This window comes from Oryctolagus cuniculus, chromosome 3 (assembly GCF_964237555.1).
Source record: "Oryctolagus cuniculus chromosome 3, mOryCun1.1, whole genome shotgun sequence".
In the NCBI taxonomy this organism is placed as follows: domain Eukaryota; kingdom Metazoa; phylum Chordata; class Mammalia; order Lagomorpha; family Leporidae; genus Oryctolagus; species Oryctolagus cuniculus.
In genome coordinates, this window is record NC_091434.1 from 43,614,222 (window position 1) to 43,631,498 (window position 17,277).

Here is a 17,277-nt window from a genome sequence, read left to right on the forward strand (position 1 = left end):
ATCACTTTAAATAATGAATAGCATACAACTGTTTATTGTTAGTAAGTTTAATAAACAATTACATGTTTTAATTTATTGAAGCAAATATTCAAAAGCATTTTTATTAATCTAGCTAGAATAACTATATCTTAAATAAAATTGCATGGTATAGAACTTATAATTCAATTTTAGGCAATAATTGGTATTCCAATTCCTTTTCCTATTTCTAGTTTGAATTAGCTGTTTTAATCTTCACTTTTAATGGTCTTCCATGTATTATTCACAAAATTTAAAAACTTGCACTAATCAAATGAGAAAGTAACATAAAATACTCAATCTGAGGGTCAAATAATACAAAAAGATGTGTGTTTTAGTCCTATAATATTTGCTGTGGCTCCTTAGGTACAATTTCCCTATTGAGTACACATCTTTCTATTTATCTATAGAATAGGAAAATTCTTTTATCTTTCAGACAAGGATGTTGTAAGGTTCAAATGGGAGAGTGTGGAAACACCATAAAATGGAATGTCTTTTTTCAGGCATGTGCAAAAATAGGAAATTATTTTGGAGGCATTGTTAACAAGAAAGGCACTTAGTAATTCACTATTCACCAACTATAAAACAAAGACTACAGTATCTTCTGCCAAAAGCAGGAAATCAAAACATTGAATAGATGTTAGAATAGAATGCAGTGAATAGAATACTCTTTATTTTATTTTTTCTTTTTAATTTTTATTTCTCTTTTGGTATTCCCTGCTCCCACAGTCACAGAACAGAGGAGGCAACTAGAAAAAAACACACTGGGCATGGAATTGGAAGATCAGGGTTGGGATCCACTTCACCAGTTTTTCCTTTTGTAACTCTGGGAAGTATGGATAACTGTATTACATGAAAGCTCTACATCACCCATGGAGTGCTAATCATGTGAGCACCATATGATATAACTCTCTGTAATCTCTGTAGTTGAGATTGTGTGAAAACTGCTTTACAATGACATGTTAACAAGTAGTAATATGATAATGGGCTGATGGGTTGATCAAAACACAACTTGGAGCAGCTTGAGACCAAGTCCAGGTTTTCCATTTTCTAGATTTGCCATTTTGAGGACTCATCTATATAATGAGGAGATTAACCTTAAGTTATCTTGAAGATAGCCTTATAACCATCTATTTCTACAAATATAAACTATACAATAGATTGATAACCTGAAGAGTGAATAGTCTGACATGATGAACTTACAGAAACAACAGTTAGCTGTGGGGAGCAACTCAGACTAGACTAAGTTACTGGAATTAAGACTTATTCTATGCATCTGCTCTCCCACAATATGGCGCTGGGAGAGGAGTAAACAACTTCTACACAGCTGCCTCCAGTTCGACCAATAACCTGCAGGAGCTGATCCTGCTCCTGATTGGAGGAGAGCAGCGTACTCGGCGTGTGGGTAGCAGAGTTGGGATTGGTGGAAGAGGACTATAAAGGAGGAGAGAGACAACATGCACCAGGAACATCCAGATAACATCTGAGCAGCCCCCGAGAGAGCCGGCCGGTGGTGTGCCGCTCCCCCGCGGAAGTGGGGAAAGTGGCAGGGGGAGTTGCCCTTCTGCAGAGGTGGAAGGTTCGGCAGCCAACCCAGGAAGAACCAGCAGCAAACCCGGGAAGGGCCGAGCAGACAAAAGAACAGTGCAGGGTCCTGTGTCGTTCCTCCGCGACTGGGGGAGTGACAGTTAGCAAGGATTATTAGTCTTATTAATAGCTGTATTAATTTCATCCAATATTCATTACAGATTTCCAGAAACCAAATGTTCCCAAATCTACAAACAAATAAATCAGGGGAAAAAAAGAATAGTTTCCAATTAGAGCACCAAATTCTATTTCATTAACAAATTCCTTTTTGTCTCAGTGCTACAGGTAAAGGAAATCAGCATTTTTTTTGCACTTTTTTTTTTTTTTAATTCAGGACTGGGAAATAACACTGACAACTTCAAGCGTTTGAGATCTTAAGAGGTTTTTATGCACATCATCTCAAAAAGCTATAAAAGTGTAATTTCTAGCATCTTTTTTCATACTTAGATCAAACTTGAGCTGTGAAGTAGCAGTCTCCAACTGTCCTTTCTTTTGTTGCTCCTGTACCAGGAGTTCTTGGGTGCTCTGTATAGAACCACGAAGGGCAATACAGTTTTGCTGCAAAATGTGCACCTGAAATTGTATAAGAAAAATTCATTTTCTGTAAGATAAAGATTCTAATAAACTACCTTTTACAACATGCATAAGGTAGAATTTTCAGTTTTAACATCACTGAGGGGAACAGAGAAGGAAACGTAACATTTAATATATCAACACAATCTAATGTTTACAGTAATGCTAATAGAACTTATGTGCACTCTCCAACTTAACAATCACTAATCAGAACTGGCTACTGAACACTTGAAATGCAGCCAGAGTGCAAAACAGAATCTCAAATTTTAACTAATTTAAGTTTAAATAGCCGTATGTGTCTCATGGCTACCATACTGGCTGTATATGATACTATACTATAAGTGATAGTAATAAAGGATCATTTGCAAATTCCATTAAGTCGAATCCTTTTTATATTTCAGTTGTTAATGACAATCATTAGTTAAAATAGAAAAATTATGTAATCCAATTATAGGTATTAAAATATAAAAATATTGATTTATGTGGGTCTTTCAAATAACACCTATAATGAAAGCAAAAATATTGTGTAAAATAATGATGATCAATAACAGTATACATATTCCTGATTATCTTACTTATTGATATTCCTTATTTCAAATCTTTATTTTCTTTATATGTATAGCACAAAACCAAGGCAATATCTTCAAAAATCAATGCCTACTGCAGAGATTATATAGTACAGGATAGGGGTAGGGAAGCTTTTTTCGGCCAAGGTCTATTTGGATATTAATAACATAATTTACAGGTCACACACAACAATCAACTTAAAAATTAGCCTGCTATAGATTTATTGAATTTCAAGTCCTGCCTGTGGTTGCCTTGGCAGGGCTTTTGTGATCACTGGGCTGGATGTTCCCCATCCCTGGGGAAAATTATGCTAGAAGCAAAGAGTTTACTTTTATAAAGTCTGAAGAAAATGAACCTCTCTGGCCTAAGCTCCCTCATTTATAAATTGAGTTTTGGATTAAATGACATTAGAGTCCTTTCTATTTTGCACAAATTTTAAAAAAACTGAAGTAATAATTTTAAGTGATTATCATAAAATAACAAATAACTTAATCCATAGGAAATAAGCAAAATTCTAAATCTTTAGAAAATGTATGTTTTTCCTTTGGGGGTTAATTTGCCTCATAGAAATAACGACAGGAAATCTTTCTACCTGTTTCCGTTCCACCTCCACAGTTGATCCCATTTCTTGTATTTTGAGGAGCATGGCTGATCCAGATTTCTCAAGAGATTCTCTGATGTGCTTCTCCTGAGCCAGTTGTCTCCTTAGCTATAGAGCAACACTGTGATCAGGCAAAATCAGCTAAATATCATACTAGCTTAACAAAGATCACAACACCCTAGCAAGTTTACCAAAACATGATTCTGCTTCTCTCTGATAGACAACCTTTTAAGAAATGTAGTCAAATTTGTTGCCCTCAAGTCTGTTCTCCAAATTGGGTGTGAGGACCCATCAGTAAGCTGCAAGCAGCACTTAGAAAAAGGAAAGGATAGAATAGAATTCAAAGAAAACAACTGCAATAGTAAGGTTACATATTGCTTCATGAAATGTTTATGTATATGGGACTTGTGATTGGCATCTGAAGTTTGGGTGAGGAAATCTGAGCCCTTAACTTGTACGATCAAATGCTTTTCTCCAGGTAGACAATAACAGAATTGAGTTAGAAGACACCTAGCTGGTGTCTGATGCAGAATCTCTACACATCTGTGTCAGAAGTGTCATGTTAAACTGTATGTAAGAAAAAGGAAGACACACTTAGTTTTTGTTTCCTATTTATGAGGTACATTGATATTACTACTGTAAATAAAAGACTATAAAATGAATCAGATGAAGATATAAAGGTTGGGATTTTTTCATTATGAAGCAAAGAGTTCCAATACAACTTACATAAATTATACTGAAAATAATTCTATTCCTTTTATGACATGATAGCAAACAGAAATTCTGTTTTTAAACCCCAGTGAAGGGGCTGGTGCTATGGTACCAGTGGGTTAAAGCCCTGATCTGCAGCACCAGCTTCTCAAATGGGCGCTAGTTCAAGTCCCAGCTGCTCCACTTCTAATCCAGCTCTCTGCTTTGTCCTGGGAAAGTAGCAGATGATGTCCCAAGTGCTTGGGCCCCTGCATCCAGGTCGAAGATCCAGAAGAAGCTCCTGGCCTCTGGCTTCAGATCAGCTTAGCTCTGGCCATTGTGGTCATCTGGGGAGTGAACTAGCAGATGGAAGTCCTCTCTCTCTGGCTCTACCTCTCTCTCTGTAGCTCTTTCAAATAAATAAAACAAATCTTAAAAAAAAACAGTGAAGATGACAGAGTATACCTTGTAACTATGTTCTAAATTGTACACATATTTTACATGTTCTATTGATGAAAATTTATATAATTTTATAATTTTTAAGTGTTTTTGAAATTAAAAAAGATTAAAAATGTGTTAGGGGGCCGGTGCCGTGGCGCAGGTTAATCCTCTACCTGTTCTAGTCCTGGCTGCTCCTCTTCCAGTCCAGCTCTCTACTATGGCCTGGAAAAGCAGTAGAAATGGCCCAAGTGCTTGGGCCCCTGCACCCACATCGGAGACCAGGAAGAAGCTCCTGGCTCCGGATCAGCACAGCTCCCGCCATTGTAGCCATCTGTGGAGTGAACCAGCACAAAGAAGACCTTTTCTCTGTCTTTCCCTCTCACTTTAACTCTATCTCTCAAATAAATAAAATCTTTAAAAAAAATGTGTTAGAATGAAATTGCTACAAGATAGCTCAATTTGGAAATACTGATTTTCTTAATCATATTCCTGATATTGGACATATAAGTGCTTAGCAATTTTCACTATTCTGAATATTGTTTCACCCAATATGTCTGTCAATCTTTCATCACATTTCTGATTACTTTCTTAGGATAAAGGAGGAAGGGAGATATCATTATATTCTTAGAACTGTATCTATAAACTATACTCAATCTGTTCTCTTTGTATTAATATCACATTAATATGAGAATTGATGAGAATCCTGTTGTAGTAATTATCATGCATTTGCTATGTCCCTGAGAATCTAATGTATTAATAAATTCCTTAAGAGGCTAGCGCCGCGGCTCACTAGGCTAATCCTCTGCCTGCGGCACCGGCACACCGGGTTCTAGTCCCGGTCAGGGCGCCGGATTCTGTCCCGGTTGCTCTTCTTCCAGGCCAGCTCTCTGCTGTGGCCAGGGAGTGCAGTGGAGGATGGCCCAAGTCCTTGGGCCCTGCACCCACATGAGAAACCAGGAGGAAGCACCTAGCTCCTGGCTTCGAATCTGCGCAGTGCACCGGCCTTAATGGCCATTTTGGGGGGTGAACCAACAGAAGGAAGATCTAACTCCGCCTGTCAAAATAAATAAATAAATAAATAAATAAATAAATACCTTAAGAAACAAAGCTCTCACTCTCTCCCTCTGTAACTCTAACTTTCAAAATAAGTAAATCAATCTTTAAGAAAAGGGGGGTGGCTAGCATTGTGGCATAGCAGGTAAAGCAGCCACCTGCGATACTGGCATCCCCTGTGGGCACCAGTTTGAGTCCTGGCTGCTTGACTTCCAACTCACTTTCCTGCTAATGGCCTGAGAAAAGTAGTGGAAGATGGCCCAAGTGTTTGGCTCCTACCATCTATATGGAAGATTCACATGAAGTTCCTGGCTACCAGCCTCAGTCTGGCTGACTGCTGGCCATTGCCATCTGTGGACTGATTCAGCAGATGGAGGATCATTCTATGTCTCTTCCCCTCTCTAACTCTTTCAAAGTAAGTTAAAAAATTAAAAAGAAAATATGAGTTTTAAACATCCATAATATAATATCATGTATTTAACACTTGACACTTAGGCTAAATAATGGTTACAGTCAAGGAGCTGTTTTTCTCAAATAAGAAGATAAACAAAAAAGAAATGTTTCCTGAGCAAAATACATTAATGAACTTACTCAAAATTTCACCTTTTAAAAATTCCAGATACAAATTATATCAGCCAGGGGTTGACTTAATTCTAAGGGTCCCCATGATGATAACCCACATGCTGTATATAAAAGACTAAGTAACAGGCACATATTATATAGGATATTTCAAAAAGTTTATGGAAAAATGAAATTTAAAATGTTTATTTTGGCATACACAAAACAATTTGGAATCTATTCACAGTTTTTTCCTAATACATGTTCTCTACTATTTTACTTTAAAGATTTACTTATTTGAAAGGCAGAGTTAGAGAGAGGCAGAGGCAGAGAAAGTGAGCGAGCGAGCAAGTCTTCCATCTGCTGGTTCACCATCCAGATGACCACAATGGCTGGAGCTGCTGCCAATCTGAAGCCAGGAGCTAGGAGCTTCCTCTTGGTCTCCCATGCAGGTACAGGGACCCAAGGACTTGGACCATCTTCTGCTTCCCAGGCCATAGCAGAGAGCTAGATCAGAAGTGGAACAGCTGGGACTCAAACCTGCACCCACATGGGATTGCCGGCACTGCAGGCAGAGGCTTTATCAGCTACGCCACAGCACTGGCCCCTCCATGATTTTTTAATGAGCATTTATATGTATTGCTTTCAAATTCTTTTGCACCAAAATAAACTTATATTTTAATTCTAGTTTTCACAGACTTTTAAAGGACCCTCATAGCTAAGTATCCAATAAAAATGAACTTTGAAATATGGTTTGAGAAGCTGGCACTGTGGCATAGTGGGTAAAGCTACTGCCTACAGTGCCGGCATCCCATATGGGTACCGGTTTGAGTCTTGGCTGCTCCACTTCCAATTCAGCTCTTTGCTATGGCCTGAGAAAGCAGTAGAAGATGGCCCAGGGCCTTGGGCCCCCTGTGCCCGTGTGGGAGACCTGGAAGAAACTCCTGGTTCCTGGCTTCGGATTGGTGAAGCTCTGGCCATTGCAGCCATCTTGGGAGTGAACCAGTGGACAGAAGACCTCTTTCTCTCTGCCTCTCCTTCTCTGTGTAACTGACTTTCAAATAAATAAATAAATCTTAGGAAAAAAATATGGTTTGCTATTGTTTTGATTTCTAATAAAAGAGCTGCCTCTTCAAAAAAAAATCCTACAAGATGAATCACTAGATTGTAGGTATAAGCATTTTTTAGATTTTAGATACATATTATACTTTTCATTCTAATATTCTTCTTCCTGGCAGTAGTATTTGAAGAATTCTTACCAGCAGCATGAGTTATCTCTTTCTTAAGTCTTTTCTAGTTTAATAAATGAAAAATACATTCTTCCATAGCCTAGTCAGCTCATGTCAAGAGCCTCGGGTGGTCACTAATGTCATACATAAGAATGTTAATTGTTAAATTAACAACAGGAGTCACTGTGCACTAACTCCCCATGCAGGACCTCTGTCCTCAATGAGTTGTATTATGAGAGTTAACTGAGATATTTGTTCTCAGTGTGTGTGTGTGTATACAAATTGTTGAAATCTTTACTTAGTATAGAATTGGTCTTCTGTGTACAAACTTAATTGAAAATGAATCTTAATGGAGAATGGGACTGGAAAAGGGGGGGGAGGGGCGAGTGTGGGTGGAAAGTCAGGTAAGTTTTATTATGATGTTTTATTTTGATTTTTACATATAGAAGTTTTAAATTTTTATGTGGCTAATCTACTGAGTTTAATAATTTTACTTCTTGTTTTCAAACTTAAAAGAATACCTTACTCATTCAAGGATAAGTTAAATATTACAATCTTATGTAAGAATAAACCATAGTTCTCACTTACGTCTTTTCTAGTATATTATAATCATCCTATCATAGAGTAGTTTAATATACTGTTTTAAAAAAAGATTTGAGAGGCACAGTTAGAGAGAGAGAATGAGAGAATGAGAGAATGAGAGAGTGAGAGAGTGAGAGAGTGAGAGAGTGAGAGAGTGAGAGAGAGAGAGAGGTCTTCCATCAGCTGTTTCACTACCCAAATGACTGCAAGAGCCAGAACTGGGCCAATCAGAAGTCAGGAGCCAGAAGCTTCTTTTGGGTCTCCCACATGGGTGCAGAGGCCCAAGCACTGCTTCCCCAGGTTTCCCAGGCCAACAGCAGGGAACTGGATCAGAGCCTTGGTTTCCATATGGGATTCCAATACTGCAGGCAAAGGCTTAACCTACTATGCCATGGCACTGGCCCCAGTATACTTTTCTAAGCCCTGGATCAAAATAAAATATAACTTGTTCAAGATAATTTGTTTCTGGAAAGATCCAGAGCTCTTCTTCATGAAATCATCTCATCTGTGTTATAGCTGCATCAGTCAATGTGATTCAATCTTAGTTCAACCAGAATTAGACACTACTTTTTTGAAAAGTTTTTATCATTCTTATTATTTAGAATTGATGGCCGGCGCCGCGGCTCACTAGGCTAATCCTCCGCCTAGCGGCGCCGGCACACCGGGTTCTAGTCCCGGTCAGGGCGCCGGATTCTGTCCCGGTTGCCCCTCTTCCAGGCCAGCCCTCTGCTGTGGCCAGGGAGTGCAGTGGAGGATGGCCCAGGTGCTTGGGCCCTGCACCCCATGGGAGACCAGGAAAAGCACCTGGCTCCTGGCTCCTGCCATCGGATCAGCGCGGTGCGCTGGCCGCAACGCGCCGGCTGCGGCGGCCATTGGAGGGTGAACCAACGGCAAAGGAAGACCTTTCTCTCTGTCTCTCTCTCTCACTGTCCACTCTGCCTGTCAAAAAAAAAAAAAAAAAAAAAAATTGTAAAAAAATTGTAGAATTGAAAGGATTTAGCTAGCCATCCTTATAAAGAGACAATTGTCTCTTTTATACATGGCATTCATAAAATATACAAAAAGGCTTCACAAGGAGAATCTTTGATAATTATAACACTGAGACATTCATTTCTGCAGTACTTTATTAAGGGAAATCAGTCCATGTTTAATATTTAATGGATACAAATCTGATATAATGTGATACATAATACATATATCAGAATATAAAATAATTTATCGCTTAGGAAATTATTTGCCATATTTACTCAGTCTCTGTATAGTCTCTGTATAGTGTCTCTATAGTTTTCTGTTAAAGACTTTAATTTTATCTGCCCAAAACTCTTAAGCTAAAGCCTAAAACCCAGTACCTCACCTTTAAATCACCTTTAAGGAAGTGATTTAAGTTAAAATCAGGCCATTAGGGTAGGCCCTAATCCAATCTCTCTAGTGGTGGACTTCTAAGAAGACATTTCACAGACAACAGGGATGTATATACACATAGAAAAGGGCATGTGAGGACACAGCAAGAAGGCATCCCTCTGCAAGCCAAGGAGGAAGATCTCAGGAGAAACCCAATTGGCCAACACTTGGATACTGAATTTCTTAGCCTCCAGAACCATGAGAAATTTCTGATGAAGCCATTCATTGTATTGGACTTCATTACAGCAGCCCAGCAAATAACACACCCTTCCTGCTCCACATTTCCTCAAAATGTCTAATTGACTAGTATAGTCTTTCTGCAGCTCTGCAAAAATCAAGAACAAGGGGCTGGCATTGTGTCACAGTGACCTAAGCTAATGTCTACAACTCCAACATCCCAAATTGGAGCAATTGTTCAAGTCCCTGCTATTCCACTTTTGATCCTGCTCCTGCTGATGAGCCTAAGAAAGCAGCAGAAAATGGCCCAAGTACTTGTACCCCTTCCACCCATGTGGGAGACCCAGATGGAGCTGCAAGCTCCTGGCTTTGGTCTAGATTACCCCTTGCTATTGGAGCCATTTGGGGAGTTTACCAATGGATAGAAGACCTTTCTCTCTCTCGCTTGCTATAGCTCTCTTTCTCTCAAATAAATAACAATCTTTTTAAAACCTGCAAATAAGACTTTTCCAACAAAAAATAATGCTAAGCAATCCAACAGCAAAAGCGTAGTTTTTTCACCAAACTGTGCTAGACGAACTGGAAATCCATATGCATACAAAAACCTTCCATCTTTTACAAAAATTAACTTAAAAGAATCAAAGACTTAAATGCAAAACTAAACTTCTAAAAGGTATTTAAGAGAAAACCTAGACTTGGGTTTGTTGATGACTTTTTGGATATGACACCAAAACTAAATCCATGAAAAACAACAGTTGGTTAGACTTTATTGAAGTTGTGTTGGTGTTATGGTGCAGTGGGTAAAGCTGCAGCTTGTGATGTCTGCATCTGATATTAGAGTGTGAATTCAAATCTACATAAAGATAATGAAAAGATCAGCGGCTATCAGGGATAAGGGAAAGAGACAGGGAGGGATGAGTATTTGAAGCTCAGGGCATCATTAAGGCAGTGGAACTACTCCCTGAGCTTCTATGTAATGGTGGATACATGGCATCATGCTTTTATAAAACCCCACACAACTGTACAGCACAAAGAGTGAGTCTTAGTATAAACTGTGTACTTTAATTAGATTATGTATCAATACTGGTTCATCAGATGTAAAAAATACCACATCCATGCAAGACCTTAGTAATAAGAGAAACTGTGGGTAGGGTAGAATGGGTATAAGATAATTGTCTTTTGTAATTTTTCTGTAATCCAAAACTCTCCAACTCTAAAAATAGTCTATTAAAAGTTTTTTTTTTTAAACTTCATCTATCCTAACTATGAACAACCATGTTCTTATCAGTAACTACTGGCAAAAACAGTATTCTACATAGCATTATTTTCCAGATAGCCATGCTTACCAATTTTCAAAACAGTTTTGCATAATAGTTTTCCTTAAAAGCATGCTCATCTCTGTTTTAAACTTAATTTGATTCTTTTGCTTTGAACTATATCAGTTACTATGCTGCCACAGAATATTGAGGTTTTTAGGTTGTAGTTAGCATAAATTGAATTAGTAATTCTTTGATTTTCCCACTGTTTTCAGCTGTAAATTTCTAGCCTAACAACTTTTAACAACTACACACTTCCTAATTCCCAAAACTTATGCTGAAGTATAAGTTTCCAGATAAAATTAAATTAGCAGAATTAGCCCAAAAGCTTTTTTTTTTTTAAATTTATTTGACAGCATGCACTCTCAACTGCTGGTTCACTCTCCAAATGCCACACTGGCTGTGGATTGGGCTAGAGGGTCAAAACTGGGAGACTGAAATTCAAATTCAGGTCTCCCATGGGGGTGGCAGAAACCCAACTACCTGAGCCATCACCATTGCCTCCCAAGGTCCACATTAGCAGGAGACTGGAGTGAGGTGCAGAAGCTGGAAATCTAACTCAGACACTCCAATATGGGACATGAGAGTCTTAACCAGTGTCTTAACCACTAGGCCAAATGCCTGTCCCCTAAATGTTTTTAAAACACCGCTTTGGAGTCAAAGGCCTTTTCATGAAACTTAAATGTAGTATATGGGCAATCACTTGAATATAGGCAACTACATGTGGTAACTTATCCCTCATGGTTCACACAGCTTTTTATTTTTTATTTTTAGTTTTATAGGAGTATTGAGGCAAAGGGAAATATAAATGTCATATAAAGGCAATTACTATCACTTGAATTATACATGCCATAGTCTGAAGTCTTCCTGGTCCACAGTCACATAGTTTCTTCTTCAAAAGTTTTTCATTTTCTACTTAGTTTCCCCCTCTGCAATTTTAATACTTCTTTCACCTTCCAGCATCATTTTGTCTTACCTCCTGAATTTTAAGGTTCATTTTACGTTTTGTGGTCTTCAGTTCCTCTTCAATAATGGCTGCATTCTTCTAAAAGTAGAAGGAGAAAAGGTTCTAAATAATCTGAAATGACAGGAAGAAATCATCTATAGGAATATCAGCTCAAACCAAGGGTTTTTTTTTCTTAACAACTTACACATGCTATTTTTAATAAGGTTATATGTAAAAACATGTCTGGCAGGATTATTACAATGGCTTTTATTTATGATTTCTGTCATTTCTCCTTTTAGACAGTAGTGTAGTAAATAATCTCACCCACGTCCTAGGTAAAATCCAATAATTAGAGGACAAGTCGGTAACAGACATTTTTCCTACAGAGTATACATACATTCCCCTATTTTCTAAGAACTTTATTTCTTCTAACTTCAATTATTATTCATGCTTAGGAGTTGAGGATGAAAAACACAGCTTTGATTCCTTATTCTTTTTTATTACTAATGGCATAATTTCCAGATGTAAACCTTAGAACTGTTTTTGTCTTTTCTGCCTTCAGCCCACTACTATCTTTCTTCACAGAACACCCCTTTCCTTTCAAAATGCCACATCCCTAGGAAAGGGCGGCTCACGACTCAGATAATTCAATGATTTCCTAAACCTCTTCTGTAATTGATGCTGTATAATACTGTCAAATTAGTTTTACTGTTTTCATTGTCATTTCTACATTAAAAATCAACCATTGGCTGGCGCCGCGGCTCAATAGGCTAATCCTCTGCCTGCGGCGCTGGCATCCCGGGTTCTAGTCCCGGTTGCGGTGCCGGATTCTGTCCCAGTTGCTCCTCTTCCAGGCCGGCTCTCTGCTGCGGCCCGGGAGTGCAGTGGAGGATGGCCCAAGTCCTTGGGTCCTGCACCCGCAAGGGAGACTAGGAGAAGCACCTGGCTCCCGGCTTCGGATCAGCGCGGTGCGCCGGCCGCAGCACGCTGGCCGCAGCAACCACTAGGGAGTGAACCAACGGAAAAGGAAGACCTTTCTCTCTGTCTCTCTCACTGTCCACTCTGCCTGTCAAAACAAATAATTAAAAAAAATAATAAAAAATAAAAATCAACCATGCTCAATAGGATGAATCGTAACTATTGATTATTCTTGATTTTGAGGTACTTTACAATAGAATTTCTAGGTAATATCTAACTTATTTCCCCACCAATTCTCACTCTTGTCAGGATAGTCCACAGTTGCATCCATTGGAAAGATCTAGGTTCAAATTTAGGTTATAGGAAGAAGATTGGCATGTGTGATCTAGGACAAATGACTTTGCTTTGGGCCCCAGTACTCTTACTGTTAAAAACAGAATGAGGCTGGCACTGTGGCATAGTGGGTAAAGCCGTCACCTGCAGTGCTGGCATCCCATATGGGCACCGGTTCCAGTCCTGGCTGTTCCACTTCTGATCCAGCTCTCTGCTATGGCCTGGGAAAGCAGTAGAAGATGGCCCAAGTCCTTGGGCCCCTGCACCCGTGTGGGAGACCTGGAAGAAGCTCCTGGTCCTGGCTCCTGCCTTAGAATCAGCACAGCTCCAGCCTTTTGGGGAGTGAACCAGCAAATGGAAGACCCCTCCTCCAACCTCTCTCTGCCACTGCCTCTCTGTAACTCTCCCTTTCAAGTAAATAAATGTTTTTAAAATTAGCAGCAATAATATCCTAATAGATTTTGCAAACATTAAGCAAAATAGTTCTTTGAGGGTGGGCATTGGGCACAGCAGCTAAGACACCACTTAGTAGGAGTTCCAGCTCTTCTCCTGATTCCACCTTGCTGCTAATGTGAAACCAGGGAGGCCGCAGAACCAAATTCAAGTACTTGGGTATCTGCCACCCATGTGGAAGATCCCAACTGAATTCCCAACTCTGGGCTATGGTCTGGACTAACGCTAGCTGCTGCAGGCATTTGGGAAGTGAACCAGTGAAGAGAAGTTCTCTCTCTCTCAAATAAATGAAAATTAAAAAAGAAAAACCCACTTTGAATACCTGATGTGCTGCTTGGCTCATGGAAGGAAAATGATAGTGTTAATTTCTTTTCCAGTAGTCCTAGTCTTTGCTGCCTCTGTGTCTCCTCCTTGACATGCCCTCAGTCCTCCACTTCACCTTTTAAAGGTTCAATCCAAGTCCTTTAATTTTTTTCTGAAGCCTACCTAATCTATACTAGATAGGCATCCTCACCTAAAAAAATACATCTGAATACAAAGCCCTTACTCTGCAATATTCACTTATTGAGTAACTTATTGAGCCTGTAACATTTCCCATGCTGTTATTTTTTTGTTTCTCAAGTTATGTCTTGTGCTCTTTATCAGCTTACAAGCACTTGAAAGGCACAGGCTCTATCTCTGGACCCTTATCCCTTATACAGAGTAAGGGTTCCATAAATAATTACTGATAGCACCCAGTAGTCTAGGTTATCAACATAGATATATGCCCAATCCCAAGAACAGACATTTTTTAACATTACCTATCTTTACAAGTCAGTTTTTTGAAATTGTTCTCTCTGCCAGCTAATATAGAACACTGAGTTTGTAGTTCAGAACTCTGGTCTCAAACCTTTGTCTCTGAGGCAATTTCCAGAGTGGCAGTCAACCTTTGTACTTCATCTTGTGCCTTATCTTCTTCTTCTTTTACATCTCTCAGTTGTTGGCGCAAATTCATCACTTCAAGATGCAACAGCTTCAAGTCTTTGGAATGCTCCTCCTGTATTACATTAAGTCGATCCTTCAGAAAAGCTACCGGACAGCAAAGGAAGAACATCAGATGGTGGAAAAAGGTCAGGAAAGGAAAAGAATCATAAGCTTATAAAGTACTATCACGGAACAGATTTCTGATGATTTTCTTCTTTAAATACCTGTTTTCTGTGGAGTCAAATCCTTTTCAGTTTGCATACGAAAAATATTCATCTTCAAGGACTGGATGAGGCTTTCTAGATGGCACATTCGATTTACCAGAAACTCACAGTTCTTCCATAAAATATCTGTTTTTCCTGAGCAAATAACTTCATTATGGACAGGACTAATGACCTTCTGGCTGGCAGGGTCTTCTAAATAATTTGGAGCTTCCAACTGACCTCTAGACAAAGATCCCAGCAAAAAAAAAAAAAAAAAAAAAAAAAAAAAAAAAGTTATGCAATACAATTTGTACTTTGGTAATCCCAACCATTTCATCTTAGAAGACTAGTCATTAGGGAGTGGAGTGATATCAGTGAAATCCTCCACTAATAAATGCACCAAATAAATTCCAACACAGAAAACAATTCCCTTAAAGCCAGAAACAAGGTGAAACTCGTATACACCAGGAAACTGAAAAAAAAAATCCACATCAACTGGGTAGGAAAAGCTAAGGCACACTTGGGTACATCCCACTCTAAGCATTGAGCTTTACAGTTAGGAACGATTCCCCAAGATTTAGCATCTGGTTGAGGAGAGAATAGTTTGGACAACACAAATGGAACCCTAGCTCTATGGTTCTCTACATTTTGTTGCTTAATTCATTTAGCTCTAGAAGCATAAGGGATTAGGCATATACACCTCCCTCGACCACAGAACGAAATGGTAGATTTTTTTCTCCTTTCATTTATTTGAAAGACAGAGACAGAGATCTCCTATCCACTAGTTCCCTTCCTAAATGCCCACAGTAGTCGAGGCTGGGCCAGGTTTAAACCAGGAGCTGGGAACACAACTTGGGTCTCCCACATGATGACAGAGACCCAATTACTTGAGCCAATATCTGCTACTTCCCAGGGTACACATTAGCAGAAAACTGGAATCAGGAATGGAGCCAGAACTTGAACTCAGGCCCTCTGGTTTATGTGAAGACATCACAAGCAAGCAGCAGCTTAACCCACTGAGCCACAGCACCCTCCTCTAACAGGTGCTTTTAAATGGGCATATAAGCACTTCTAGTAACTATACCCCTTGGGGAAGTACAGAGAAAGAGTTAAAATGCCCCCACATTCTCTCTGGAAGGAATTTCGCTGCACCTTCTTTTAGTGGCTACTTAATGGCCTGGCTTCTAATTAACTTGCACAGGGTAGTTACTGGGTACAAACAGAGCCAGATGAGAACTAGGTACTTCTCAAACCCTCACCTGTAGCTTACTCTAGTGACAATTCTAGGTCTATAGATCCTTCCTGAAAGATTTTTTTACATCTTTGTTTACAAAGATGTAACACCACAACTTCTACAGCTCCAACCAAAGAGACTTTTACTTAACCACCTAGTTCTGAGAGTGGATGGGGCTATGCATTCCTTGGGATTCCTTTACCACAGAAAGAGGAGGACAGCTCACCACCTCTGGGAGGGTAAAGTCTGAATGGAAGTGCGGACTTAGTGAGAAGACAGTGGGAAATCAATGCCTGCTGTTGGTTTTTATTTTTTGACAGGCAGAGTGGACAGTGAGAGAGAGCGACAGAGAGAAAGGTCTTCCTTAACCGTTGGTTCACCCTCCAATGGCTGCTGCGGCCGGCGCGCTGTGGCTGGCGCACTGCGCTGATCCAAAGCCAGGAGCCAGGTGTTTCTCCTGGTCTCCCATGTGGGTGCAGGGCCCAAGCACTTGGGCTATCCTCCACTGCACTCCCGGGCCACAGCAGGGAGCCAGGTGTTTCTTCCTGGTCTCCCATGTGGGTGCAGGGCCCAAGCACTTGGGCCACAGCAGAGAGCTGGCCTGGAAGAAGGGCAACCGGGACAGAATCTGGTGCCCCGACCGGGACTAGAACCCGGTGTGCCGGCGCCGTAAGGCGGAGGATTAGCCTATTGAGCCGCAGCGCCAGCTGCTGTTGGTTTCTTCCTGAGCATAGAAAGAACTAAAACCGCACTCTCTCCAGCTGCAAGCGGAGTTCTGCAGTCTATCTTATCTCCCTCAGAATATTAACAAGGAAAAACTGTATAAACATCTCAGCAATAGAAAAAGCACGGACCTGTGTGGAAGGTGCAGACATGCAGCACAAACATGGACACAACACACAACTGCAGCAGCCAAAAGCCAGAAGGGGCAGCAGTTTGGAGACGGAGTTAAGACTGGACTGCAAGGCCGGTGCCGCGGCTCACTAGGCTAATCCTCCACCTGCGGTGCCGGCACCCCGGGGTTCTAGTTCCGGCTGGGGCGCCGGTTCTGTCCCGGTTGCTCCTCTTCCAGTCCAGCTCTCTGCTGTGGCCCCAGAGTACAGTGGAGGATGGCCCAGGTCCCTGGGTTCTGCACCTGCATGGGAGACCAGGAGGAGGCATCTGGCTCCTGGCTTCGGACTGCAGCAACTTGTGGTATTATAGGCGGAGGGAGAGCATGGAGTGAGTCTGGACTGGAGCCCTGGGGCACTAGCAGTTGCTAGAGGTTCCCTGCAGACCCAGTGAAAGTAGACAGGGCACGTTTATCTCAGGCCAACCTCCCCACAACAGTGTCTGCTGACTGGTTAAGAACAGGCAGGTACCAGTTTGGGTTTGGGCAGCAGCTGGGGAGGCCTTTATGCCTGCGCACAGCAAGTGGCTGAGATAGGATACCATCTC

The 17,277-nt window shown here is 40.5% G+C and overlaps 1 protein-coding gene across 4 annotated transcripts in view; it reads right to left on the bottom strand.

Moving 5' to 3' along the window:
- The window catches only part of CCDC150 (coiled-coil domain containing 150), a 126,176-nt gene that overhangs the window by 90,175 nt on the left and 18,724 nt on the right, over window positions 1-17,277 (bottom strand). For 3 of the 4 annotated variants that reach the window (XM_051849339.2, XM_008258861.4, XM_017342998.3), the window contains exons 3-7: window positions 14,628-14,848; window positions 14,330-14,508; window positions 11,767-11,835; window positions 3,335-3,451; window positions 2,046-2,175 (exon numbers count right to left, since the gene is read on the bottom strand). In XM_051849339.2, the coding sequence (XP_051705299.2) occupies window positions 2,046-2,175; window positions 3,335-3,451; window positions 11,767-11,835; window positions 14,330-14,508; window positions 14,628-14,848 (716 nt within the window). Of the gene's footprint in view, window positions 1-2,045; window positions 2,176-3,334; window positions 3,452-11,766; window positions 11,869-14,329; window positions 14,509-14,627; window positions 14,849-17,277 lie in introns of those variants that run through there. The other variant, XM_051849341.2, reaches the window with a different exon arrangement.